At 40.2% G+C, this 26,846-nt stretch overlaps 1 protein-coding gene across 1 annotated transcript; it reads left to right on the top strand.

The window, feature by feature from the left end:
* Nucleotides 1-1,165: 1,165 nt before the first annotated feature.
* efhc2 (EF-hand domain (C-terminal) containing 2) lies at nucleotides 1,166-21,290 on the top strand (the record flags this gene model as incomplete). Its single annotated transcript, XM_024286742.2, is given in 14 exon segments — nucleotides 1,166-1,351; nucleotides 1,427-1,559; nucleotides 1,633-1,856; nucleotides 2,817-3,065; nucleotides 3,136-3,243; nucleotides 4,941-5,079; nucleotides 5,327-5,492; nucleotides 5,606-5,733; nucleotides 8,733-8,929; nucleotides 9,045-9,178; nucleotides 12,874-13,071; nucleotides 14,686-14,778; nucleotides 19,768-19,867; nucleotides 21,036-21,290. Coding segments are annotated over 14 exon segments (2,169 nt in total), but the record flags the coding sequence as incomplete, so codon positions are not given.
* Nucleotides 21,291-26,846: the final 5,556 nt, after the last annotated feature.

The raw sequence follows: 26,846 nt of genomic DNA, 5'->3' as shown, positions 1-26,846 counted from the left end.
AGCTCTACATCGCCGTGTCTCCTGATGACCTTGAACCTGTAAATACTCTTTTAAACTGTATTTTAGATATAAAGTCATGGATGGCAGACAACTTCCTTCAGCTCAACCAGGACAAAACGGAAGTTTTAATCATCGGTCCTGAAGACGAGAGAGAGAGAATTTTACCCAAACTCAGTAATTTTAAAACTTCTCACTCTGTGAGAAACCTGGGCGTTCTTTTAGACTCTGAGCTGAATTTTATCCCTCATATTAAAAATGTCGTTAAGACATTAAAATATCGTTAAAATATAATTAAAAACATTGCCACAGTCCGCCCATTCCTCTCTCTTGCCAGCTCAGAGGTGCTGATGCATGCTTTTATTTTTAGTCGTTTAGATTACTGTAATGCCCTGCTCTCTGGTTTACCTCAAAAATCTCTTTCAAACTTACAATTATTACAGAACTCGGCGGCACGAGTTCTGACGAGGACCAGGGGGCGGGAACACATTACACCAGTTTTAAAATCGCTGTCTGTGCGTTTCAGGATTGATTTTAAGATTCTTTTAATGGTTTATAAATGTTTTTATGGTCTTGGGCCTTCTTATTTAAGTGATCTTCTTTTAAAGTATGAACCCTCGCGGACCCTGAGGTCCTCCGGCACCGGCCTGTTAGTTGTTCCTAAGGTGAGGACCAAAACACATGGTGAGGCTACGTTCAACCGTTACGGTCCTCGCCTCTGGAACAGCCTGCGGAGAGTCTCAGGGCCGCAGAGACCGTAGAGGTTTTTAAGAAGAGGCTCAAGAGCCACCTTTTTAATTCTGCTTTTAGTTGATCTTATCAGTCTATTTATTTTATTAGTATTAATATATTATTTTATTTATATATTACTTTGTTTATTTCATTTATCTATTTTGCTCAATATTTAAAAAACTATAAAGTTTATGAATACCAAAAACGTAATGAAAAACCTACTGAAAATAGCAGGAGAATCCCTATAGTGTTAGTAAGCACAATTATTAAATAGGGTTTGCTCAATGAGATGCATTCTGTGAGGTGATTACATGGATTTATGACTAAAAGAAAGACACTTTTCACATTTCTCTTCGGACTTTGAGCTTCTCACTTTTTTGTTCTCTAGCTTTACTGTCTGATGTTTAGAAATGATGTGTTTTGTTGTGTTGCACAGCTGGGGAAGGAGAGGTTCCACAAATCCCAACACTTTTCCCTTGTTGAGGGCTTGCCCAAGTTGGTGGGGCTGGAGAAGCCAGGGATTGGCGGAGAGCCTTTACCGGGCCAGAAGATGAGAGCCCGTTCTGTGTATCCCAGAACAGAAGGCACTCACGTCCCGTCATGGTTGGCCTTTGACAAACAGGTACTAACAAACTTATGGTCCTCTGAGAGGAAACATGATCGTTTTAAACATGTGTGCCTTGGTGTGTCTGCATAGGTTCTTTGTTTTGAGGCTTACTTTCGGGAGGACGAGCCTTACCAAATTAGAAAGTGTAAAATCTACTTCTATCCAGAAGATGATACCATCAAGGTGGTGGAGCCAGTGTGCAAGAACAGCGGCATGCCTCAAGGTGTCCGTAGATCAGATTTGACATGAAACAACCTCACTAATGACACGCTGAGATAACAGAGGCTCCTCTGCAGGAACACTCATTCATCGCCACCGCATCCCCCTCCCTCCTCCAAACGACGACCAGTTCTACCAAGTGTTCCACTTCAACATCAACCAGCAGGTGGTGCTCTACTGTCGGACCTTCACCCTGACCGACTGTGACCCCTTCACCAGGAGGTTCCTCACCAGGCTTGGGGTGCGGCTGAATAATCCTGCTCCACTTCCAGATGACTTGTACAGCCGACAGCGAGAACAGGTGAACCGTCATGCATCAACGTAAACAATGAAAGATCATTTTAAATATCAGTACAGGGGCTAAAATCCTTCAAATGCTTTAACACCAGAACTCCAGTGTTTATGTTCTTTGATTTACTGTAACTTTTCAACCGTTAACACGATAATTCCAGCAGATTCTGAAGGAGAAAAGTGGGTTGGCTCTCTATCCTGGCCAGCCTTCTGGTAGACAGCGTAGCATGCTAGCAAGCTCCACTGTAGCGAGCTGGCAAGCTCTTCTGTATCAAGGTAGCGAGCTCCGCTCTATCAAGGTAGCGAACACCGGTGTATTGAGGTAGCGAGCTGCGGTGTATCGAGGTAACAAGCTTTGCTCTATCAAGCTAGTGAGCTCCGCTGTATCGAGGTAACGAGCTCCGCAGTATAAAGCTAGTGAGCTCCGCTGTATCGAGGTAGCGAGCTCCGCTGTATAAAGCTAGTGAGCTCCGCTGTATCGAGGTAGCGAGCTCTGCTGTTGCGAACTCCAGTGAAGCAAGCTGGCGAACCCAGCTGTAGCAAGCTAGCAAGCTCTGCTGTAGCAAACTCAGTTGTAGCGAGCTAGCAAAGTCCTCTGTTGCCTACTAGCGAGCCCTGCTGTGTCGAGCTAGCGAGTTCCGCTGTATAAAGCTAGTGAGCTCTGCTATAGCGACCTAGCGAGCTCCATTGTCCACTGGGTGGCCGGCTAGCGTAGCAAGCCAGCCCACTGATTACCCACTTAAGCCAGTGTGGACTAACACATTTGGGACCCACATTTACTGCCCACTTATAACCATATGGGGCCCACCAGGCCTTGCTGGCTGGGAACGGTTAAAAGGTTACAGTATGTTAAAGATTTTGTGTTTACGCATCACTGGCGACCCCTCAGGTGTTAAAGGGTTAAGCCAATTAATCGTTACACCTACATTGAAAGACCTGGGATTGTTTTTCAAAAATGTTTTATCTTAAGAAGGTAATGAGCCCACTCCACCCATATGAGAAGAGCAACAAGCTGAGGCAGTTCCTGGACCATGACCATCAAGTCCTTCGCTTTTACTGCTTCTGGAATGACCAAGAAGACCCATCTGCGGAGCCACGAGAACTCGTTCTGCACTACTTCCTGCTGGATGACACCATTCAGATCCACGAGGTGACTTCCTCGACAAAGGCTGGCAGAAAATCTGCTGCCAAGTTCCTGCAGCGCAGAAAACTGCCTAAGGTGAAAGGAGGATGAAGATTCGAGGTGAAGATCTGAGGTGTTCTGGATCTCATTTAATGTTTGGTTACAGAATCCTCCAGCTCAGGTGGAGCAGCTGGGAGGAGACACAGAATCCATATTGCTCAACGTTCTGACCTCAGACGGTCTGGGGAATCGCTTCATGGCGGACAGGCTTCAAGTAGGTCTACCTTAAACTCAGAGTTTGAACACAAAAGACCGGATGTTTTCTAACCTCAAAAAGTGTTCCACTACAGAACTTATAATTCTACTGTTGATCTAAACTTCTCAGTTTCACGTTATTACAGTATTTTTCAACCATCCATCCATCCATCCATCCATCCATGCATTTTTTCTTGTTTGCGTCCGTCTTTCCTCATTTCCTTCCTTTATCCCTTGGTTCCTTCCATCCCTCCTTCCTTCCATCTTTGGTTCCTTCCATCCATCTAACCATCCCCGTTTCCTTCCTTCCTTGCTACCTTGGTTGGTTCTTTCCTTCCTTCCATTCATCTATTCATTTGTCCTTCCTTCGTTGGTACTTTCTTTCCTCTTAGGTTCCTCCCTTCCATCCATCCATTCCTTTTTCCTTTCTTCTTTGCTCCCTTGATTTGTTTGTTCGTTCCTTCTATACTTCCATCAGTCGACCCTTCCTTATTATTTCCTTCTATCTGTTCATCCTTCTTTGTTCTCTTCATTCTTTCCTTGTTTCATTCCTTTCATCTTTGCTTCCATCCAAACCACCCTTGATTCCTTCTTCCCTTCCTTCCATCTGTCCACCCTTGGTTATTTCCTTCCTTGGTTCCTTCTTTTCTTCCATCTGTTCATCCTTATTTGTTTCCTTCCTTCTTTCATTCCTTCCTTCCTTCTTTTCTTCCATCCATCCATCCATCCATCTACCCTTGGTTCTTTCCTTCTTTGGTTCTTTCCGTCTCACCGTTTATCTCTCTTTTCCCCCCCATCTGTCCCTTATAAGGGAACATGGTTGCTGGAGCCTATCCCAGACAGTGTACAGTTCTCAGCCCATCACAGACCCACACACATTAAAATTCAAACCTAAGTTATACTTTATAAAGAGTCACTAATTAACTTATGAAGCATTTTCGGACTGTGGGAGGAAGCTGGAGTGCTCTGAGAAACCTGTGTTTTTGTAATCAGTGGAAAATGTGTAAAGATATGAAAACATTATTCATTGGTTCAAGGTTAAATGTTATTAGTGAATGTCTCTCTTCTTACACATCAATGTATTTTAGACTGAAAGTGAGATTTATTTAATGGTTCTGGGAGATCTCTTTGCTATTTTGATTTATTTTTTCACAAAATCCCTTAAATTCAGTTTTACGAGATCTGACACAAGCGTATAACATCCAACAAAAATCAGACATTATTTTTAAAGAAGATAAAGTGACATTTGAGTTGAGTTTATTCACAAAGCCTCAGTTCAACACTTTTGACATCTCAAGGCGCCACACAAAAAACACAAGAAACATCGAACATCGAAGTCAAAACTGTTGCCATTCAATTCATCACCATTTATTTAAGATCTTTTTTGTTGAAATAATTTTAGATAATCTGAATAATTCCAAATTCTTGTTATTGTTAGAACTCATTGAAAAGTCTGAATAAACCCGTCAGGCTTTCTCCCACAACATGCTTTTCACCCACTGACTTGTAGACTCCTTAAAAGATTCATCTGAAGCAGGAATTCCCTTTTTTTCTCAATAATTCAACAATGTCCCTAAAAACAAGAAAAGCCAGTTTCCAAAACCTACCAAGATGTTGTTTCTCAGAGGACGTTCATGCAGGTCAGGAACATCAGGAAGTATCTCCGACTGCGTCTCGTCTCCTTGACCCTGTCCCGTCTCTGCTCCCTTCCTGCAGACTGGAGCTGTAAAGCAGGACTTTTATAAGGACTGCGACCTCCGTATCGGTGGTGAAGTGAATGTGTGGGGCAGAAGAGTTATCATCGCTGACTGTGATGAATTCACCAAACAATACTATCGCTCCAGATACGGCATGGGTGAGACTTCTGCAGAGGCTGAGATGCTCAGTTTTTGATTTGTTCTTGAAATAAATGCAGTTTCTCTACTGTACTCCTTTCTCTGAACACTAGGGGGCAGTAACAGCACACATTACCATCTGAGATAGTGTCAGAATAGTGGAGGCCTGCATCTCTTAAGATGCATGTCTGTAAATGTTTCATGTGCTCTCTGCAGGCCAGAATAAACCAATGAAAGTTTCTGATTGTGCCCTCTTCTTTCTCATAGAGGACTTCACCCCAGTCCAGTACAAAATGCCCCCTACCCCCAAGCCAGCAAAGACTTTACCCCCCTACAATGGCTTCGGCTCAGAGGAAGACTCCCTGAGCTCCTGCTACGGCATACAGCTGCGACGCCCCAAGAAAAATCTGCAAACCTTTTTGGAAAAAGACAGGTGTGATGGGTCACAGTTTGTTATTATCTCACACATGTAAATGTTTCTGTCTGCGTGTGAGTGCCAGCAGTAGCCCCCCTCACCATGTGTCTCCATGCTTCTCGCCTGAGCAGCATTGTCCTGACGTTCCAAGCCAAGATGATGAGCGATGACGCCGATGAAAGGAAGAGGACATTCGTCATCTCCTTCTACCTCTGCGATGATACCATGAGTGTTTACGAACTCTCCAAGAAGAACTCAGGTAGAACTCTGGAGAACAGCTGCTCCACAAACACTTTGGGTCGAGCATCGCTCTGACTCAGGATCAGCTCCAGAACCCTGGAGAAACACAAACCTTTGATGACATGCAGGTTTACACACCTTGAAAGTAACTTGGATTTCTGGTCATTTTTAGAGACTATGAGTGATAACACAAAAACTTCTTTTCCTCTAATAGTTATGGGTTGGAATAAGACATCCATCCATCTTCTTGACCGCTTTTTCCCGTTCGGGGTCGCGGGGTGCCGGAGCCTAACCCAGCTACTGAAGGGCGAAGGCGGGGTTCACCCTGGACAGGTCGCCAGTCTGTCACAGGGCCTCAATCACACACACATTCACTCTCACATTCACACCTAGGGGCAATTTAGAGTCACCAATTAACCTATGAGGCATGTTTTTGGACGGTGGGAGGAAGCCGGAGTCCCCGGTGAAAACCCACGCATGCACGGGGAGAACATGCAAACTCCACACAGAAAGGTCCCAGCCGGGAGTCGAACCGGGGCCTTCTCGCTGTGAGGCAAGAGCGCTAACCACTGCACCACCGTGCAGCCCACGGAATAAGACATTTGTTGTTTAAAATAATCTGTTTTCCCTTTTTTAAATCATACTAAAAAGAGAAACTTTCCAAATGACCCCTTATAGTACCCCGTTTTGCATCAATAACATCTTGAAGTCTCGTGGTCATTGTGGACGAGGTTCTTTATGGTCTCTAATGGTAAATCAGAGAAAACCTCAACTTCTTTAAATTCTTCGGCTGTCTTTCTTGAACTTGAGATCTCCTCAGAGTGAATCAATAACACTGAGGTCAGGAGACAGAGAGGGACACTCCAGAACCTTCACCATATTCTGTTGGAACCACTGACAGATGGACTTCCTTGTGTTTTGGATCGTTGTCGTGTTGAAATGTCCAAATATGCAGCCTCCAAGCTGCACAGTGACATTTTCCCTCCAGTACTCTTTGATAACGTGCTGCATTTATCTTGTATCCTGTGTCTTTGTGCTCACACATCCCCAAACCATCAGCGATCCACCTCCGTGTTTCACAGTAGGATTAGTGTTGCAATTTTCTGGCAGTTGCGGCAAAATTGTTTGTCACCATTGTTTGGTTTCAAAAGAACTCCTCACTTTCCTCTTCTTGATCAAAATTTGAACACTGACTGGCATTCTCAGTTCCTTGGATATCTTCTCTCCTGTTTTGTAGAGTTCAGTTACCTTTTCCCATAGATTGTTTGTCAGCTCTTTAGCTTTTCCCATGACTCAGGATCCAGAAATCTCAGTGCAACACTGGATGGAGGATTCAAGGGTCTGTCGAGAGTGCAGAAACTCCAACACCTTTAATGCACACATTGATTACAGGTAAACGAGTCACAGGTGAGAAGGTTACCTTTAGCTGTCATTCAAACCTTTTTATATCAGCTTGTGTGCATGTTTTCAGCACAATATCATCAGGGAATGTGAACTTTTGAACAGGATCATTTGGGAAGTTTCTGTTGGCATTATGATTTAGAAGTGTAAACAGAATGTTTTGACAATAAATGGCTTCATCCAGCCACTAACTATAGGCACTCATGTATGTGCAGCTTTCAATTTTGTCTTTAACCTGTTGCTGGAATTTTCTCAATCCCTGGAGTACAAGCAAGGACATTTTTCAGACATAAATTGCGGTTCACAAAACACCTGTCAGCTTTTGAAGGAAAGTGAGTTGTTGTCTAATTTTGCTACTGGTTGATTTTTGTTAATGTATTCTTCCTCTGTATTTGATGAGAACATAACAATTAGCAGGAACTGTTTTTTTGTTCTCAAGCCTCTGTGTCTAAGAATTAAATGCTGGAACATGAGGTCACGTGACCAAATTTAGAAAGCTGATTGGCTGTAACCAATGTCTACAACACGTGTCAAAGTCAACGCCCAGGGGCCGGATCCGGCCCTCCAGATCATTTTATTTTATTGTTATTAAAGACCCGATGTTATCTTGCGCTCATTTATAACTTGTATAATTTTGACAAAAATATATTTTTATGTAGAGTAAAATATGGAAAGTTCTTTAAGGTTGAAGTTGATTTATTCTGGAATAATATTCCTGCCTTATTATTATTCATATTATGTTAAAAAGTTATGTTTTTAAAGTTTTATAAATGTAGTTTTAGTTTGTTGAATAAATGTTTCTCCTGTTCAGCCCGTGACCTGAAGTGTGTTTTGGATTTTGGCCCCTTGTGCGATTGAGTTTGATACCCCGGAAATAGAGCAAAACATCATTTACAAGCTTTACTTCAAACTACATTTATATACATTTACATACTTACTATTACCTTTTTGTGGATTTGACAAGTAATGAGGAAGTTATGACACTTTGAACACTAATCTTCGTGTCTGGTCACAAAAATCTTATTGTTTTGCTGTTTATTCAGGAAAAAAATTACACCCTACTTTTGATCACTTACAATGCTATAACTGTCTTATTCTTTGAGCTATCTGAATTAGCTCTGTACCACTGGAAATGTATCTTTAAGGCCCTTCCAGTGATATAAAGATCAGAGCAATCCACTGAAATTTAACATTTTAGCCACATAACTATGAGTTTTTTTATGTGGTATCATGCCCTGAAGAAAATCATCATTTCTTCCAGGGCATGCAAACTTAACTCTACATCAAATGGTTCAGTCAACAGATTTAAATGAGACACAATTTAAAAAAAAAAATGTTTTCATGCAGAAAATCTGACTCTTAAAGTGAATTGAGCTCCATCCCATCATCGTCAGTGTTTAACCTGTGAAGTTGGATGGAGATAAAAATACTGTGACAGGTAACAGAACTGTGTTTGGGTTTCTGATTTAATAAAGAGCTCAGGAAAGTTCTATTTTTTATTTCCCATCTGTATGACACCAGCTGCTGCCAAGAAAATGTAAAGGGAATATAAAATATATGCTTACAGTCATATAAAGTAACGGTCCGCTGCATATCCTGTGTTACATCTCACTGTAGGTATGCTTGGGCGGAAGTTTCTGAGACGTGGTGACGTGAAGAAGCCAGGCCAGGAGCTGTTTAAGAGCAAACCGTCTGAGCGCTACACGGCCCAGGATCTGTACGTCGGAGCGGCGCTCCACATCAGCGGGCACACCTTCATGCTGGTGAATGCTGATGAATACACACTGAAGTACATGGAGCAGCACGCAGAGGAGGTACGGTTTCACTGCATCTCAGCTGTGCATGCTTTTTGTCTCTGTAAATGATCTTTCCTGAGTTGTCAGCAAGTTGTGGTTTAAAAAGCCCGTGTTTGTGTGTCCTCCTCAAAAGTTTTCCAAGGCAAACACAGGCAACATCCTCAGCAAGCTGCGCTCCGTCCCCGAGGACAAGAAAAGTGAAATCAAGAAGTTTCTGACTCTCAGTGACCCAAACAACACAGGCCTCATCTCCTATGAGTCATTCAGGTACAGTCATAAAACTCTCAGTCCCAGACCAACAGCTTATTCCACTTTCAGGAACTTGTTTTTAGATGAAAAGAAGACAAGAATTCATGTGGGACTTTAAATCCTTTAAACAGAGCAGTCAGCACTGCTCAGATCAGCAGAAGCTACAATACTACAATTAAAGTGTCATTAGAAAACTGTATTAACACCTTTGAGCCCAATTAATCAAACGTACATCGGCTCGAAAATGACAGAAATTTAGCATCTACATCACATGTGTCAAACTCAAGGCCCGGGGGCCAGATCCGGCCCTCTGGGTATTGTATCCGGCCCTCCAGATCATTTTATACTATCGTTATTAACAACCCGATATTATCTTGGCAAAGAAAACTGAATGATTTCATGTTTTTGCTAAAAAGTTTAACTTAAATTTTTATTTACCTTTGTTTTGTTTGTTTGGCAACATGCTCATATTTGGATCATTTTAATTTGATACATTTTATAGAGATCAACATCCTTTGGGTTATTTATAAGTGTAATTTTTCATATAAATTACATCAAAGTAAAGACATTCAAGTGTTTCTTCTTTTAACGTTTAGTTCATTTCTAACTTGTATGATTTTGACAAAATATATTTTTATGGAGAGTAAAATATTGAAAGTTATTTGAGGTTTAAGTTGATTTATTCTGGAATAATATTCTTGCCTGTTTTTATTCATAGTAATGTTTACATTTTTAAAGTTTTAAAAATGTAGTTTTAGAGTGTTCAATAAATGTTTCTCCTGTTCGGCCCGCGACCCAAAGTGTGTTTTGGATTTGTTCCCCTATGCGATTGAGTTTAACACCCCCTGATCTACATGAAAGAAAAAACATTTTTTCTTTTCATAGCTGGAAATAAATTCAGTCATCAACGGGTTTAGATTGTGTCCATCAATAATAAAGGGAAGACTGAACATTAAAGCTACAGAGTGTTAAAGCATGATTATCAAGACATTTTTAATGATAACTTTAGCTGAGACGTCACTAACTTACATAAATAAACAAACTGCTTTAACACCAGAGCTTAAGATACTTCAATGCAAATTGTGTTTTGGTGTTTTTAACATGTTCTTGCAGTATTTTTGTCATTATAGAAGACAAGTATAAAGAAAATGAGGCCTAAAACTCAATTTCTGAGCATTTCTTCATTCAAATCGTTGTGAATCGGGGGTTACCGTTTGAAAAAGATCGTATTTATAAGACAGAAAATACACTCCAGCACAAGCTTCCTGCTCTGTTTCCACTTATAGAAATAGATCCATGCACGTCTTTGTTTTCCTCGTCTGAGCTGGCGTCTGGATCAGAACTGTACGACTCGGATATTGCTTGACATTTTGTTGCACCACTAATGTTATCTTGGGATTGTGGTTGGCTGTAAACTAGAGGGGAGAAAGTGTAAATAAAGGGATGATGGGATATAATCATAGGGTTACTGTTGTATTTTCTTATATATATGAAATTCTAAATTACCAGTACAACTCTACTTTTAGTCTGACAAACGCAGACAACCTTTCTACAAAGTTCCCATGTGCAAAAACTAAATCTTAAGAAAAATATGTCAGACTTTCTGTGTTTCAGGGAGCAAAAATCATACAAAGGTTTTTCAATAGCAAAATTATCTTTGAAAAAGATAACATGTCTTGTTTCCAGATTTTTTTCTTTAAAAATTGCCTTATAGACACTACTAATTTAAATAAAATCTACCAATGGATTAAGAATTTTACATTTATTTCTAAGCATTTCTCAGGATTACTGAGCTTCACGTCAGAGTAACGTCTTCTATTATGGTAAATATAAAGAGCTTTAATCCTCTAATATAAATCTGTATCCTCAGAATTAGAAAAAAACAAACCAAAAAAGGTCATTCTAATTTCTTGACTTTACTGAAAGCGAGTTAAAACTCGAGGCGTATTTCATTAGAACAAAGTTATGATAGCAAAGACAGTTGTTAAAGGAGGAGGGCCTGTGGTTAGCATGGAAGAAAACCAAGAATAGCTTTGTCATTGAAGGAAAATCAAGTGGAACACAAATCACAGGATTTAAACGGAGCGCAAAGTGTGCAATGGTGTGTTCAGGTTTAAAGTCCCAGTGAAACTGAGTGTAAAATTATATTTGCTCCTGAATATGAAACATTTTCTTACTACATTATAGAACAGAAAGTTGCTTTCTCAGTTTTGCTGAACCTTTAAGAGTTTCACTGGACCTCAACTCCTCCAATCAGACGCTAACAGGTCACCTCTTCAACTCAAAACACAAAAATAAAGACCACTTTAAGTATCAGCTAAAATCAACTGGAACATTTCTTCTGACAAATGCAACATAAACGTGTATAAATCATTTAGGGGCTTTTTCTTGTTAATTAATTTTTTTCTCATAAATGTTTATGTTGTAAAGACGTAGATTTAATTTACTTTATTCCAAGAGTAATACATTTAAGACTTGAAAATATGTAAATTTGCAAAAAAAAAAAGGCAATTTAACCCATGACTTTTGAAGTAATAAATATAAAACTTTATTTTCATAATTTAAGAGCAACATTGTATTAAAGAAAGGGAAAAAACAGGAGAAAACCCATAAAACAACTGACAAAAAAACAAACCAAAGTCCACAGTCCTCACAGTACCCCTCCCCTAAAGACCAGATCCCAGATGCCCAGAAATACCACACCTGGCAGGAGGGGACATAGAGGAACAAACAAAAACAAGTCCAGAAAGCATTCAGGGTTCCTGCAGCCAGACTGATCAGAGGAGTGTCAAAACCCCTCCTCAGGAACAGACATGAAGAGGAGCGGCCCCAGTGACCCTCCTCAGGAACAGACATGAAGAGGAGCGGCCCCAGTGACCCTCCTCAGGAACATGGAGCTTGAAGGATGGCCTCAACATTTCCCCTCAGGAATAGATTTGGTGGACGTGGCTTGACATGACTTGCATATGACTGCAGGAAATTCCATCTGAAGTGGCGGGACTTGGCGTGGACAGCAGGGGCAGAAAACCCTGCCACTGCAGCAAAAATTCTCCTTCTGCGTCCAAGGTAGTCGGGTCATTCTGTCAGGACGTGTCGGTGGAGGAACCAACATGCAGGAGACCGAGCTTGGTTCCATAAACTTAAAACATTTAATAAATAAACTAAAACATGACAAGAAACCACAGACAACCAAAACAGAACAGATGATCTGACAAGGATTAACTGAAAACCAGACACTTAAACCAACTGAGGGTAATTAACTGAAAGAAGACAGCTGTGAATCATGACAAACCTGAGACTGATGTGACTGTGGGACAATTCAAAACAGAACATGACCAAAAGCTATAACATAACTGACAAAAACAAAAAATCAAGTCACAGTCCTCACATCACAGTACCCCTCCCCAAAAGAGCAGATCCCAGATGCCCAAAAATACCTCACCTGGCAGGAGGGGACATGGAGGAACAAAACAAAAAACAAGTCCAGAAAGCATTCAGGGTTCCTGCAGACAGACTGATCTGAGGTGTATCAGAACCTCTCCTTAGGAACAGACATGAAGAGGAACAGCCCCAGCGGCTCTCACCAGGGACAGGAAACAATGACAAAAAATCTGAATTTATTTATTTTTGGTCGTATCGCCCCATCCTGATCCAGTTTGGTTTTGTCTCAGACGTTCTGTGCAGATTTCTTTATGTGCTTATCTGATCCACAGGAATATGCTGATGAATCTGGACTGTGGTCTCGTGGACCATGAGGTGCTGGTTCTGGGCAGAGCTTTCTCAGAGCAACAGCAGTCGGAGGAGGAGGACGTGGTCGTGATGTTGGCCGTGGCTCAGGACGCTCTCAGGAGAAAGCTTTACGATGACTTCCACAGCCTGACCCTGGCTTTTCTAAAGCAGGACCCACACAAGTAAGCAATCTGGACACACACACACGTTAGAGTGAGGATAAATGTTGTCACCACAAAACATTCACAAACACAAAAACAACTGTAAATCAATCACCAGGCCGGTGGCGCTGCTCCTCAGAGCAGGATTTAGCTCCAGTTTACATGAAGGACAAAGCAGAACCAGATGGGCTCCAAAGACCAGCATGTCGCTGTGCAGGGCGTAAACACTCGGCCTCCTTCATCTCTGCACGCCTGTGCTTTTTTCTCTGTGTGCGTCCGCATGAGGAGATCTGCAGCTTCGCTAGCTAGCACGGACTGCTGGCAGCGGCGCAGCGCCACACATCTGTTGACGGTGCTGTTGACAACCTCATTTACTGCACATTGTTCCTTAGACTCAGACGGTATGACAACAATGCTGTGGGAAAACAACCGAGGATAAAACATCTTTTGAAACATCATTAAAATATCAACCAGAGAAATGAGACTTAAGGGGGAAATCTATTAGTTCTGTTGACGCTAAAGCAGAATCTTCATGGCTTAGAAGAACAATCAGTTCTGGTCACCGTGGGAACCATGCTGACTTCCTGACGTGTGGTTTTTGTGTTGGTTTTTTGGCTAAATCTTAATATAATGTCAGAGATTTACAATAAACATGGAGTAAAAGCTCCTGATATGAGGTATCTCTAACAGGGCGGGGGCCAATACAGCAGCACATGGCAGCTTTGGTTGTCTCAACATTCAATCAGTGAAGCCTCATTGAGGACGGTCAGGACGTGCTTCTTTGTAGTCCTTCCTCCTTTCCAAATATTTATACCGGGAAGCAGTGCGTATAGTTTATTTGTCTTTTTTCCTCCTTTTGTTCTGAAATCCTGGCTGTCCGCTAATGAGGCACTTTGAACTCTGGGCTCGTCTTCTGGACGTTCAAGTGTTTTGGGGGTTTTCAGTTGCCAATTTCCACGTGTCATGTTTGTTTCAAATGGATGAAGTACTTTTCCCCTTTTCAACTTTCTCTAAACAAAAGATATTCTTCAGTCTTTTTGAAGCTGTCCGGTCATGAGCCTCAGCAGTCAGGGTTCTGGCTGAGGTCGGTCCAGTCTGAGATGTAGCCGCAGGGATTCTCCGTTTCCTCTTTGAGCTCCGGCACACCTGACTTTGTGATGAAATGAGCTCTCCTGCAACAACTGGCAGATGTTTTCAGTTTGATCAACCTGTGACTGATACTTTCAGTGCAGAATAATGGACCTCGAACAGTTTTAGAGTAACACCTCCTGGATAAATAAATACATAGCAGCAAAGATCGAATCTAACGTGTCTTCGAAATGTCTATTTTTAGCATACTCTTGATAAGTTATTCATGTGCATTTGATACGTAAAATGTAATTTGTGCTCATAACTCATGCTCCGTAGTCCCTGTTTATCCTCCTTTTGATGAAGTGAAGCAGTAAAATGTGTCAATATCCTCATAATCAAAGGTTTGTCTGGGGCGGGGAGTGTGGTCTATTGTCAGACCTTTTTCCTTTCTGTAAATGTGTGACTGTATTTGTCTGACAGCTTCTGCAAAATGTTTTGACTTAATTGATGGTCAGAAGTTTTGAGTAAATTCATGAACTTTCCTATATTCTGTTCTGTCTCTAGAAACGGGCGTGTTCCCAGGAAAATGGCCTGGAACATTTGTGAATCTGCTCGTCTCCCCATTTCTGAGAACCTGTTGAGATCTCTGCTCACCAAGTAAGACTCCACTGCACTCTTTAGAGAAGATGACTTATTTTCACATTTCCGGAGAATTTTTAAGTGTTAATTTTTGACCAAAACACCAGCAGCCTGTGGTTTAAAAACACTTGGGGCAGGTGTTACGTCCCCAATGGGCAAAGCTGGCTCAGGTCTATGTGAATGAATACGAAAGGGGACAAGAACATAAAAACTGGAGACTAGTAAGAGTAAAAGGAACACGGTTTATTAAATCAATGAAACCCTGTGTATTAAAAGAAAGAACAAAATGAAATAATTAGTGTGCTGGTTCAAACAAACAGACAAACCAAAAAAATAAAACATGAAATAAGTCATGGAGATTGCTGATCCAGCCATGTGGACCGTCAGAGTCAGCAGCTCCTGCTAATGGCTGCTTAACCAAATGTAACTAAAGAAAACAAATAAACAAAGCCCACAAATCAAGACTACCAATTTCCAACCCCAAACTAAAATAACAAAACCAGGCAGTGTAAGACTGCTGAGAACAAAGAAAGGAAAAAGAATGAAACAAAACCAGCACAAGAAAGCCTAAATAACAAACCCAGCTTCCTCCTGCTCTGCCACCTGAGTGAGGCATCCTCCATCTTAAATACCTGCCAGGTGAGCAGAACGTCAGGGCATGTGGAAAGTGGGATGCAGAGCAGCAGGGATGTAAAACTCAATCACACAGGGGGCTAAATCCAAAACACAACATCATAAACATTCATTGAACACTCTAAAACTAACATCTTAAAACTTTAATTACATAACTTTTAACATTACTATGAATAAAAACAGGCAGGAATATTATTCCAGAATAAATCCATTTAAACCTTAAATAACTTTCAATGTTTTACTCTCCATAAAAATATATTTTGTCAAAATTATACAAGTTAGAAATGAGCTCAAGATAACACCATGAATAACAATAAAATAAAATGATCTGGAGCCCACAAAACAAATGAGAACCAATTATAAAACCAGGACTCAAAGTACACATGACGTTCATTTTATTAAGCATACTTGAGTATAAGTACAGCAAGCATATATGTGTAAGCATATATAGAAGACTTCCAGATTGATCCTGCTACTTGGACTGCTGCATACAGCAACAAAGGAAGATGGTACACCAGCGTAAAGAAGGGCATCCAAGTTGATGAAGAGGCACACCTTGAAAGATTGAAAATAATGCCAAAACCATAAACAACTTGGCTGCAATGTTTGAGTATTTGAACTGGTAACACTCACTTTCAAAGGGGTGAAGATAACTTGAGGTATTGCTGTGTCCAGGACATGTTTAGTGGAATTGTCATTCAGGGGGTGAGTGCTGGGAGGATCTAGTTTATGAAACCTTATTTCAGTGTTTCCTAGTCGTGCTCCTTGGTGTACACTGTCCTTCATGTTTGTGTCCTGAACCATGTGCAATTGAGCTAAGTAGCATTAAAAACATACACAATAGTTTAGCTTGAGGAGCAGAGCTGGGTAATACTGCTTAGTTTGAGAGGCTACTAAGAGCACATCTCAAAAGTAAAGAGAAAAAGTAAATTCATAAAAACATCTGGGCAACAAACTGGACAGAAGTCCACTCTTACAGGCAATAAACGTAGATCCAATAAAAACCTAATCCTAAAAATGAAAACAAAGAAAAAAAAGAGCTATTCAAGCCATGGATGGGAAAGAAAGACCGGCTCCAGTTCAGAAAGAACCAAAGAGATCCAACAAATAAAGACAGCGAAACCACCCACCTACAAGCAACTGCTTTAGTCATTAATGTGTGAAGGACAGAGAGCAGCACAAAGAACGGGAGAATCTGAACCTCAGCCACCCAAAAACCACTCTGTGTTTTTCATTTTTGTAAAATAAGAATTTTTATTTATGTTTAGAGAATGTGTAGATAAACTGTCCATGCTTCCTTATTAGAGAGATACTCAATTTCCTATCAAAGAAGATGGACAGGGATGTCAAAAATATTAAATAAGTATTGAGAAATCGATCAGGGAGTGTGACTAACAGCAGTATCAGTTAGGGATGTAAAAAACAGCATCTATAAATTGATTGAACAACTGCAGTATCATTTGAAAACCACAGATATGAACAAGATCATGTTGGTAAAAAGGTATAAAATTGATCAAAAAATGAATAATCGGTTTTACGTTTTTCTCTCTGTCTTTGTCTTTTTATGTACACGTGATGCAAACAAATCACAAGCTTGCTTCTTCCATGCCAGCATTTGAATAAATGTCCTTTGTTAAAAGGCATACATTGTTATTTATAGTTTTAAATGCCAAACAAATAATAAATATCTAGATTTTAGGGCTCTTGGTAAAAGAATGGGACTGTATCGTATTGCCAAAAAGCTAGTTGAATCCCTTATGCATTGATTTGTGGAACATGTCGAGATGTGTATCGAATTGTGTGAGAGGGAAAGATACACGCCCCTAAAAATGGAGTTCGTGTGCTGTTGCGGGCTTAGAGGTTTTCACTGATCCCTCCTGAATCCACAGGTCCATCCAGGAGCAGCTCAGTCTGAGGCAGAAACAAATGTGCTGCATTATGTGCGAATGTGACTTCTTTAGATCTGAAATCTCTTCAGTTTGTTTTGTGCCTATTTTCATACTCGTACGGCCACCTCAAGGGACATCATGAAAAGGAAACGTACCATTGTTGTGTCGTATTTGTAAGGCTAATATAAGTTGTGTGCATTGACGAGGAATGGGTGATTCTGTAGTACAGGGGGTCAAACTCCAGACCTCGAGGGCCCACATGTTTTCCAACCAACCTGCCATTGAAGCCCCTAAAAACACTGGATCCAGGTAAAAACCTCCTTCTGGAAAACCAGCAGGGGGTTGATCCTTGAGGCCTGGATCTTGACAGCCCCACTACAGTACGATGCCTCTACACCATACTCTAGCTGTTAGTGAGGTGATGAGCACATTGTGGTCTGCAGGTGATATGGAAGTGCCCACAGGACGTTAACACAAGTAACACAGGGTTTTGGGAGCTTGAACATTTTTTTTAATAACCCATATGACATACCTGCATCTCACCTGCTCCATCCTTCTCTATAAGTGTTTGCTATGACCTGACACATGCAGCGTGGTCTTCCCTGAGAGATCTTGTTCTTCTTCACCATTCGACTTATTCCATTTTGGAGTCGCCACAGCGTAACAGCACCCACTGTTTAGCATCAGTGATTTGACAGAGTTTTTACGCCGGATGCCCTTCCTGACACAACCCTGTACTTGAGGGGCACAGGGACCCAGTTAGGCAGCAACATCAAGGGTCTTGCCGAAGGACCCAATCTGGGTGGGGATCAGTGGACAACCCTGGGAATCAAACCCAGGGCTTCTGCGTGCAAACCCAATACTTGGCCCACTGAGCCATCCAACCAAGAGATCTACGACCACCTGATGTGCGAATACCTGGAGTGTCCCTCAGGAACTACCAACTGACTGATTGGAGTATGCTGACGACACCATCTTGTTCAGCTCGTCTTACAGTCAGCTGAGGGACGCTCTCAGTGTTTACAGTGAAGAGGCAGAAAAGCTCGGTCTCCATGTGAACTGGACTAAGATCAAGTTCATGGATTTTGGTGAGGGATCAGATCCACCCCCTTTCCTGCTTGGGAATTACACCATAGAGCCTGTGAAGAACTTTGTTTATCTGGGATCCAATGTGGCAGATAATGGAGATCTTAAACCAGAGATTCTCCGCATGAGAGTCCTGCAGCCTCTGCTTTGTGGTGTCTCTGGAAACCACTGTGGCAGCACAAAATCATCTCACACAAGACGAAGCTCTGGATCTACAATTCTTTTACATGACTTCAAAACTTGGCCCTTAAATAAGACCCTAGCCTCAAGAATAGATGCCTTTGATAGCAGGGCTCTCAGAACCATCGAGAACATCAGGTGGCCCCAACGAATCGCTTAGAGCCCGCACAAACCAGCCCAGAGCCTCCAACCAGGCTGGTTTTACCATGTTCTTCACCTTCCCTCTGACCACCCGACAAGAGTCATTGACCCCAAGGCTGCAGGCTGGAGACGACCGTGTGGAAAGCCCCTCACTCGATGGGTTGACTTATTGCAGACGACCTCCAGCAACATGGCGTTACCATGAAGGAGGGAGGTCTGCTGGAGACACCTGACTCATCTGATCAGCTCGACGCACCAGGGCGGGACACCAGACAGATAGATAGATAGATAGATACCCTGAAATGCTCACAGCACTGTAGTATTAATTATTGGCACTTCAATTCTTTCTGGAAAAGAATGGACATTTTTAACTGTCAATACTTTACAAAGTAGTTTTTGTGGACCTTCATTTTACCTTAAATTTTACCTTAACTTAAATAAATGTTGGTTTGTATGTTGACAAATGCTTCAATGTGTTGTGTATTCAAGGGAAGACTTAGACTTGGTATTTTGTTTTTTACATTTCTTCCATTAGAAACCATTCTTTTGTTCAAGTTCAAGTAACTTTTTGTCAGTTTTACATATGTACCAGGCATACAGTGAATTTAAATTGTGTTTCCTTAATCTTCCATTTGTAGATAAGACAAGAAACAAAACAAAACAAAGAAACAAGAAGATATCAACATAAATAATTTGCTGCAAGGTGAAACTTCTAAAAGAAGGAAGCCTAATAACCAATAAGGACAATGGGAGAGTGCAGTATAAGCGCCTGACGCTCATATCGCACCGCAGGACTTCAGATGGCGTCTATAGCGTTGACGTATGGATGATTGGAAGTCGCATTAGCTGTGAACCCAAAAAAAAAGTAAAGAATCGGCTCCTATCATATGAGCTTTTGACTCCCAACCAGGCAGCGATTCCTAGAATTGATGCTTTAGGCATGACCCATCACTGTATGAGAAATGTAGTCAGCGCTGATTGATCACACTTCAAGCTCACCTAGAGATGAATATACTGGAATTCAGAACTATTCATCTGTACTCTCAGAACCATAAACTGTAACTTTGATCATTTCCAGGTTTGAGGATGCTGATGGCATTGACTATCAGGCCTTCCTGGCTGGTCTTAACTGGGTTGAACATCCGGCTTCCCCAGTGAAGTACGAGGACATCTTAAGGGTAAGTGAGAATGGGGGCAATAACTCATAATGTGCAAGCCGGGACGAGTGGAGCAAAATGGAAAAAAAAACTTTTTTAATGAGGGCCAGTCGAGAGGACACAGTAAGTAGTTGGACTGTGTGCACAGATTATTAAATAGACTTAATTGAAAATCAATCTGCCTTTTATGCCAGACTGTGATGACTCAGACAATAAGCCAGCCAAAGGCAAATTTAGGGGAGTGGAAAAAACAGTCAAATGGACTACCAAATGATTAATCCTGAGCAAAACTTGATGCACACCAACAAACCGCTATCTCAGAATTACACTGCATAGTGACACATTCATTTGTAAAACTGAACCCAAATGCTTACATCATGCGGTAAAACTGATCCCAATCTTAATTTAACTTTGTCTCACACCTGCTGAACCATCAAGTTATTGACCTTTGACCTCTAGCCAAGGTCAAAGCGTGGAGTTGATCTCCCGGCCGTCATTTACAGCTACCAATGTTTATATGTCTATGATTTGGCCTCATTGGTAATAAATAATCTGACATAAAATGTGTTATTTATTAAAATACGACATTTCACATTTTTTTTTCCACTGTTATTGTGTGTAGAGATGAAGTTATTTGACATTCTCTGCATTTTGGTTCTTTTTTGTTTATTTAAATTGTAACCTTAAAATGTACACTGTAAAAAGTGAAACATTGGATCAATAAGAGCTTTGTGATTTGTTACATTTAAAAATATTCGTTTTTATCAAATTAAATGTTTAGGTTCAGTAAACCATCAACTCCAAATTTGTATTTCATTAAAACTATTTCTTTTGTGTTAAAAATTACAGAGCTTTTGTTATTGATCCAATGTTTCACTTTTTACAATGTATGTTACAAAGACTTATTAGAATTTATTGATATTTTTTAATGTTGCTAAGGATGTTAAATTAACATATTGTGAGTTAAATCTAATTTTTACAATCGTAAAATAGAGTTGTTCATATAAATAGTTTATTTGTCTTCTCCCTCCTTGTTTTCACACAGAAAAGTATCAATAAGTATACTGCATTGATAAGCAGTATTGATAAAAGGAGCAATATTGATCAAATCTTAGTGATACCCATCTGTAATCATAGAACCGCTCATGCCTTCAGTAATGTACAGTAACTTGTCTCTCTGCCTCTCCAGTTTGAGGTGAACGCGAGGGTTGATGCTGGTGAAGCTGTAAGAAGAAATGTCAATTACTCTGCCCTTCTTCAGGACGTCTTCAACCTGTCCTCCAGCAGCAGAGACCCAGAATGATTCTCTCTCCTTCAACCAAAACACCAGATAATCCGAATGGAAATGTTTGTTTTCCTGATGTTAAAAGAACTGTACAGCTGTTATGGAGCTGAAGCAGATTCAATAATGAATCATAATAAACCTTTCGGTGTTCTAAATCAACATTTTTTGAAAATGTTATTACATTTTTAATGAAGCAAAAAGAACTGTAACAACAGTTAAACACTTTGGTATGACATGTCAGAAATAAATCATTTAAAGTCCCCCTCCAATGAAAATCCTGTTTTTTTTGTTTTTACATGTATGTAATATGTGTGTGGAACAAATGTAATAAGAAATCCTTTTGTTTTTTCATTTCTGAGTATTTCTCCTTTAGATCAACCAAACTGTCTTGGACAGACTCTGTTTGAATGAATGATCTTCTTTCCATCAACAGCTCTGCTGCACATGCACTAAACCCTCATCTGTTCCTAGTGTCTAGTTCAGGTTCTGGAGAAGAGAAGATGGTATCTTCACATTGACTGCAGTCAAATGAGCCGCCGTTCACATTTCTGTGGTCAAATCAGCATCACTGGATTTTTGGTGTGAGTTTCATCCAATACTTACGGTAGCAGGACTGAGAACGCTGGAAAATCTCCACCAGACTCCACGGAGCTTCTTGATGTGACCACGGAAATGTGAACGGCGGCTCATTTGACCGCAGTTGGAAAGGATTGTAAATCAATGAAAGAGCATTTTGATGTTAGCTTTCATTATTTTATCAAGAACTCTGAGAAACCAATGATTGAATGTATTGATCACAGTCAATAAACATTGGAGAATTAGCTAAAAGAGTCTTTGGTGAACTGGAAGGAGAAAGAATCAGGATTTTGGAGGAAGTTCTGTCCATGAAGATCTTCACTTCCTCGTCCAGCTGACATCCGGATCAGAACCATACGGCTGGACATTACCCAGATTGATGGATGTTTTTATGTAGCAGTGGTGAAGATTTACACTAGAAAGACAGAGCTATCATAATCAGACGAGGGCGGGGCTACTCAGCTAAGCTCAAAAAGCCACGCCCCCTCAGAGGAGATTTTGGAAACAAAGGCTTCAGATCAACATGAAAAATATCTTTTTAAGACATTTAGGTTGTGGGATTTTGGTTAAAAACTTCATAATTATAATTAAAACACTACAAGAAACGTTTTTTTAAATAAAAAAAAATTGTCATGGGGACTTTAAAATGTGGAGGATTAGAATTAAGGAGATAAAGGGACATCTTTGAATCTCTTAAGAAATGGTAAATGTCGTATGCTTGTACAGCGCCTTTTCTACCTTCCATGAAGGTCCAAAGCCCATACAGAGCTGTAGAGAGAAGGTTGATGCATCAGGTGAGTCTCTAAGTTCCCTTGAGACCATAAGGGACGTTCATGAAAATGGAACATACTACTATCATACCTATGGTAAGTGTATTGTGAAGTATTTGCTAGTATTTGCTCTTATTGCCACTGTACACCATGAGTAAGAAGTGCTCACTGGCCCCTTACTGACCATGAACAAATGCTTTACGTATGGGGTGTGCAGGTGATACGTCTGATTGTCTAAATTTGAACATCTCTAACGGACTTCCTGTGCAATGGGCTTGGGGGGGTTAGAAAATAGAAAAACCCTACTGTGTCTCACCTACTTCACCTTTACTTATGTTGCTTAAGTCTTTACTACAACCTGTCACCTGCACATTCCCGCCTTACGGCCTCACCGGGTCGTCCATGATCTGTAAATTTCACTTGTGTGCCCCACAGAGATTTGCCCATTTTTCACCCAGCCATGAGGCTAGTTGAGACTAAAGCATCACCAGTTTAAATGCAGACTGATGGATATCTTCTGTAGAACAACTGGGCTTGATTAGAGCCGTAATAGTAAACATAAGGACATCATCTGACTCCAAACAATGGGTTGTTAAGACGTTGTGGCTCAGCTCATTATTTGCCTCTAAGGGACAGAAAAGGAGCTGAAGCTTCATGAGGATTTCCATCCCAGACTCTTCTGTTTGGGAGGGAACTCTTCCCACGAGCTGATGAATCGCTCCATGTGGATGTTGAGGCTCTCCTGCAGCGCGGCTAAGAAGATCTTCAAAAAGACGAGTCTTTATTTGAGAAGTATTCTGCAGATCTAACGGGGCGTCCACACAACTGCAAACTGAGTTGGTGCATCTGTTAAATGAATTTGAAAGTGCAAAATTGTTTTGTGCTTTTGCAAAACTGGTTTGTCCTTGAAGAACAAGATTTACAGCTGTAAAAATGTTCCACACATTGGCAGAACGCTTTTCTGTCATCAGAGTTAGTTTCTGAAAACAGCACACACACCCGGAGAAGTCACACACAAACTCAAGTTACAATCTCTAACTTCACACACAAATACTTCAACTCTATTGAACAACCGATCAACAAATAATCCGTCCGTCTGTCCGGCACCTGAGAGAACTGATATATTCAGTCCTGTTAGTATGACAAAAATAGGGCATTATTTTAGAAGATCTAAGGATTCACACCATCAGTCCAACACAGATGAATACTTGAGAATATTCAAGTGTGTTGGGTCTTTTACTCTTAAAGTTTTTATTTTATTCCTATCCTTTTTTTATATTTGTGACAGTAAAAGCCCTTTTCGAGGAGTTTTTTTTTCTAAATTTCAAACATAACAGTGATTATTATAGCTAAAAAGTAATATTACAAGTTTTTTTCTCGTAAATTACAACTTTAAATCTCATAAATTTTGAATCGCCAAAAGGTTCGGAATGTCTGTTTTTAACATCGATCTGGAAATAAATCTTAACAAGATACTCCATGTCTTTCATCTTGGAGCACGACTCTGACACAGACAACTTTGGTTCTTTGCTCATGAATTTAAGACTTTGTTCTCGTAAATTTACTACTTTAAATCATGTAGATTTACGAGTTTTTTCACGTAAATTTACGACTTTAAATCTTATAAATTTACAAGATTAAAAGTCATAAATGTAGCCTATGACTTTTAAAGTCACAAATACACTACTTTATTCTCGTAATTTAGAAGTTACGACTTTTTCTCGTAAATGTATGAGATTTAAAGTCGTAATTTAAAAAATAAAAGTTTCTTTATAAAGTGGCCCTAATACTCCGTCGTAACAGGCCATAGAAAGGTCATATATGAATGTATTAAGACATTTTCATGCTTTAAAGACTTCATCATTCTTGATAACATGAATCCTCTGCACCAGACTGTAGAACACTGTAGGATATCATTCCCTTTGCCTGTCTGTGCAGATTGGGGTTTGGGTTTTTGTCTAAGTGTTCTGTTGTCTGGCTGTTTTGCTCTGTTTGCCCTTAATTGTTGAATTCTGTTGCACCATGAATGAGAGGGAGGGAGAGGATGACTGCTTTGTGTTTGACAAATTGTTCACATATTATTCTGATTTGCATTTGACAGTTTTTTTTTAGCATTTTGCCAGACATTGTCATGCAATCATCAACGGATTACACATGCTCAGTACGGCAATCCAATCAGTAAATTAAGTCCCATTGTGTTGGCATGCGCTGTAAAGTTTGAAGACATTATAAGAGTGTTAAAACATCTTTGGTCACCACCAAACATTCTAAAGAAACACATTTTGGAGAACTTCTTTCATAATTTTCATGTTTTCTCTGATATTCCTAACAAACGATGGAGTAACCACAGAGATACTGTGACAAAAATGACTTTCTTTAAGGTTGAGTTTACATGCATCTACAACCTTTTTCATTTGTTCGTGATGGGTTTAAAATAAAAAAAGAGGCAATCCTGTGATCAGAGGCTGCTCTGCAAATTAAAGTGAAAGGCTGAGTCAAGCATTAGGTAATCAGCTATCCAATCCCTCTGCATAACCACACACAACCTCCTCCCACTGAGCACAGAAACAGTGCATTACGTCAGCCGGGGCATTATCAGGTATTCACCGCCTGCTTTACACATACTAAAATATTAGACTTCACAGCGACAGCGGCTGAGCACAGAGAGTGACGCCGATGCGGTCATTGGAGTCACGGAGCTTCCCGATCACACACTCGCTCTTTTTTTTTTTTTTTTGAAGCAGGATGTGAATGAGGGAGAAATCTGTTTGCAGTGTCTTCTGGTCTCTGCTCTGTTGCACAGCAAATGGACTGAAATGCATCATCATCAGTCTGTGAAATATAGTTGCTTTTTAGAGAGCAAACTCCCTCAGAATAAGCACAAATGACTTGTAGAATTTATTATTTTGTGTTGATTTAAGTACAAAGTTGTGCCCAAGCTGCAAAATGTTTGTCTTTCTTAGTCTATCACCTAACAAGAACAAAAGTGTGAGTCAGGTTTGTGTCTGCACATTTACCACAACAACTTCCTTCTTTCTTTGGAGGTGTGAAAATGTGCAGAGGAAAACCAAAGAACTGAAACTTTGGCAATCACATAGTGCTATGGAAGACACACATGTCAGATTCATCGAGGACACTGAAACAAGCAGCCTGTTCGGTTTCCAGATGCACATGTGCTCTCTTTGTTTCAGAGGATGAACAGAAATGGAAAGAACATACCTTTGTGTTGCCGGGGGAACCTTTTTTATTACAAAGAAACATGAGTGGAACTTGTTTTGGCCATCCTTGAGCAATCTGAGTCACAACAAAAAATAACATCTGCACTTGCTATTTCTGTATTTTCTACACTTTAGGGCGCACCAGATTATTAGGCACACTGTCAAGAAATTGTCTATTTTTCAAATTTTGTCATATATAGGGCGCACAAACTATAAGGCACATTAAGCAAAACAAAAGAGATATAAGTCCGTCAGTCAGACTTTATTAACTGTGTTCACAGTACAGTATCCTCCCCTATTCACATTGGTTAGGGATCCGCGAATACGGAGGACTTGCACCTCCACATGTTACCGATCCAAACTAATCAAAACACTTCTGATTATGTTTTGCAAAACATTTACTAAGAAAATGATGTATTGGTCAACTGAAAGATTTTTTAAATTCAGAACAGAAGACTTAGAGATGGGTGTCGATTATAATTTCCATAAACGATTCGATTCAATTCACAAGAGCCTGGATTGATTTGATGCTATTTTCTTTTTTGATTCTTCAATTCAATTATGAGTTTACACATTTATGCACATTTGTTTAGAAATAAATTCATAATATATATGTTTTGAATATATTTATCTTAATCTGATCCAGCTCACATCCTGTAAATGTATCAGTGAAATAATGAGATTGTTAATATCATCCAGTGTTACATGGATTCTCTAAAGGAGAAGTTCTAACTAAAATGTTCAGATCATTAACATTGGAAACATTGTTCTGCTTCTCCTGGAGGACGTTTCAGTTTGGACACTAGGTGGTGATCACACTATAGCGGTACACCTTATTCCAGAAGAAGACAGTATGAGTAAAAAAACAATGTTTTAGATCACAAATAGTTACTTTAAAAAATATTTCCTTAAAAGAGTTTGGAAAATTCATACCTGTGAGTTTATAAAGATGATCATTTAGTCAGCAATGAATGTTTAGGTTGACTGAGTGTTAGCATTAGCTGTCCTATGGGAAATTCCATTAAACTTTAGCATCAAGCTAGTGGACTTTAGCTAAATCGGTTTATTTTTGTTATGAATCCATTTTTGATCTGTTAAGCATATAAATCACTTCAAATCTATTAATTGATTTTATCAACCCAGCCCTAAAA

This window comes from Oryzias melastigma, linkage group LG21 (assembly GCF_002922805.2).
Source record: "Oryzias melastigma strain HK-1 linkage group LG21, ASM292280v2, whole genome shotgun sequence".
Lineage (NCBI taxonomy): Eukaryota > Metazoa > Chordata > Actinopteri > Beloniformes > Adrianichthyidae > Oryzias > Oryzias melastigma.
The sequence above is the reverse complement of the archived record's forward strand: the minus strand, read 5'-3'. Positions and strand labels throughout refer to the sequence as shown.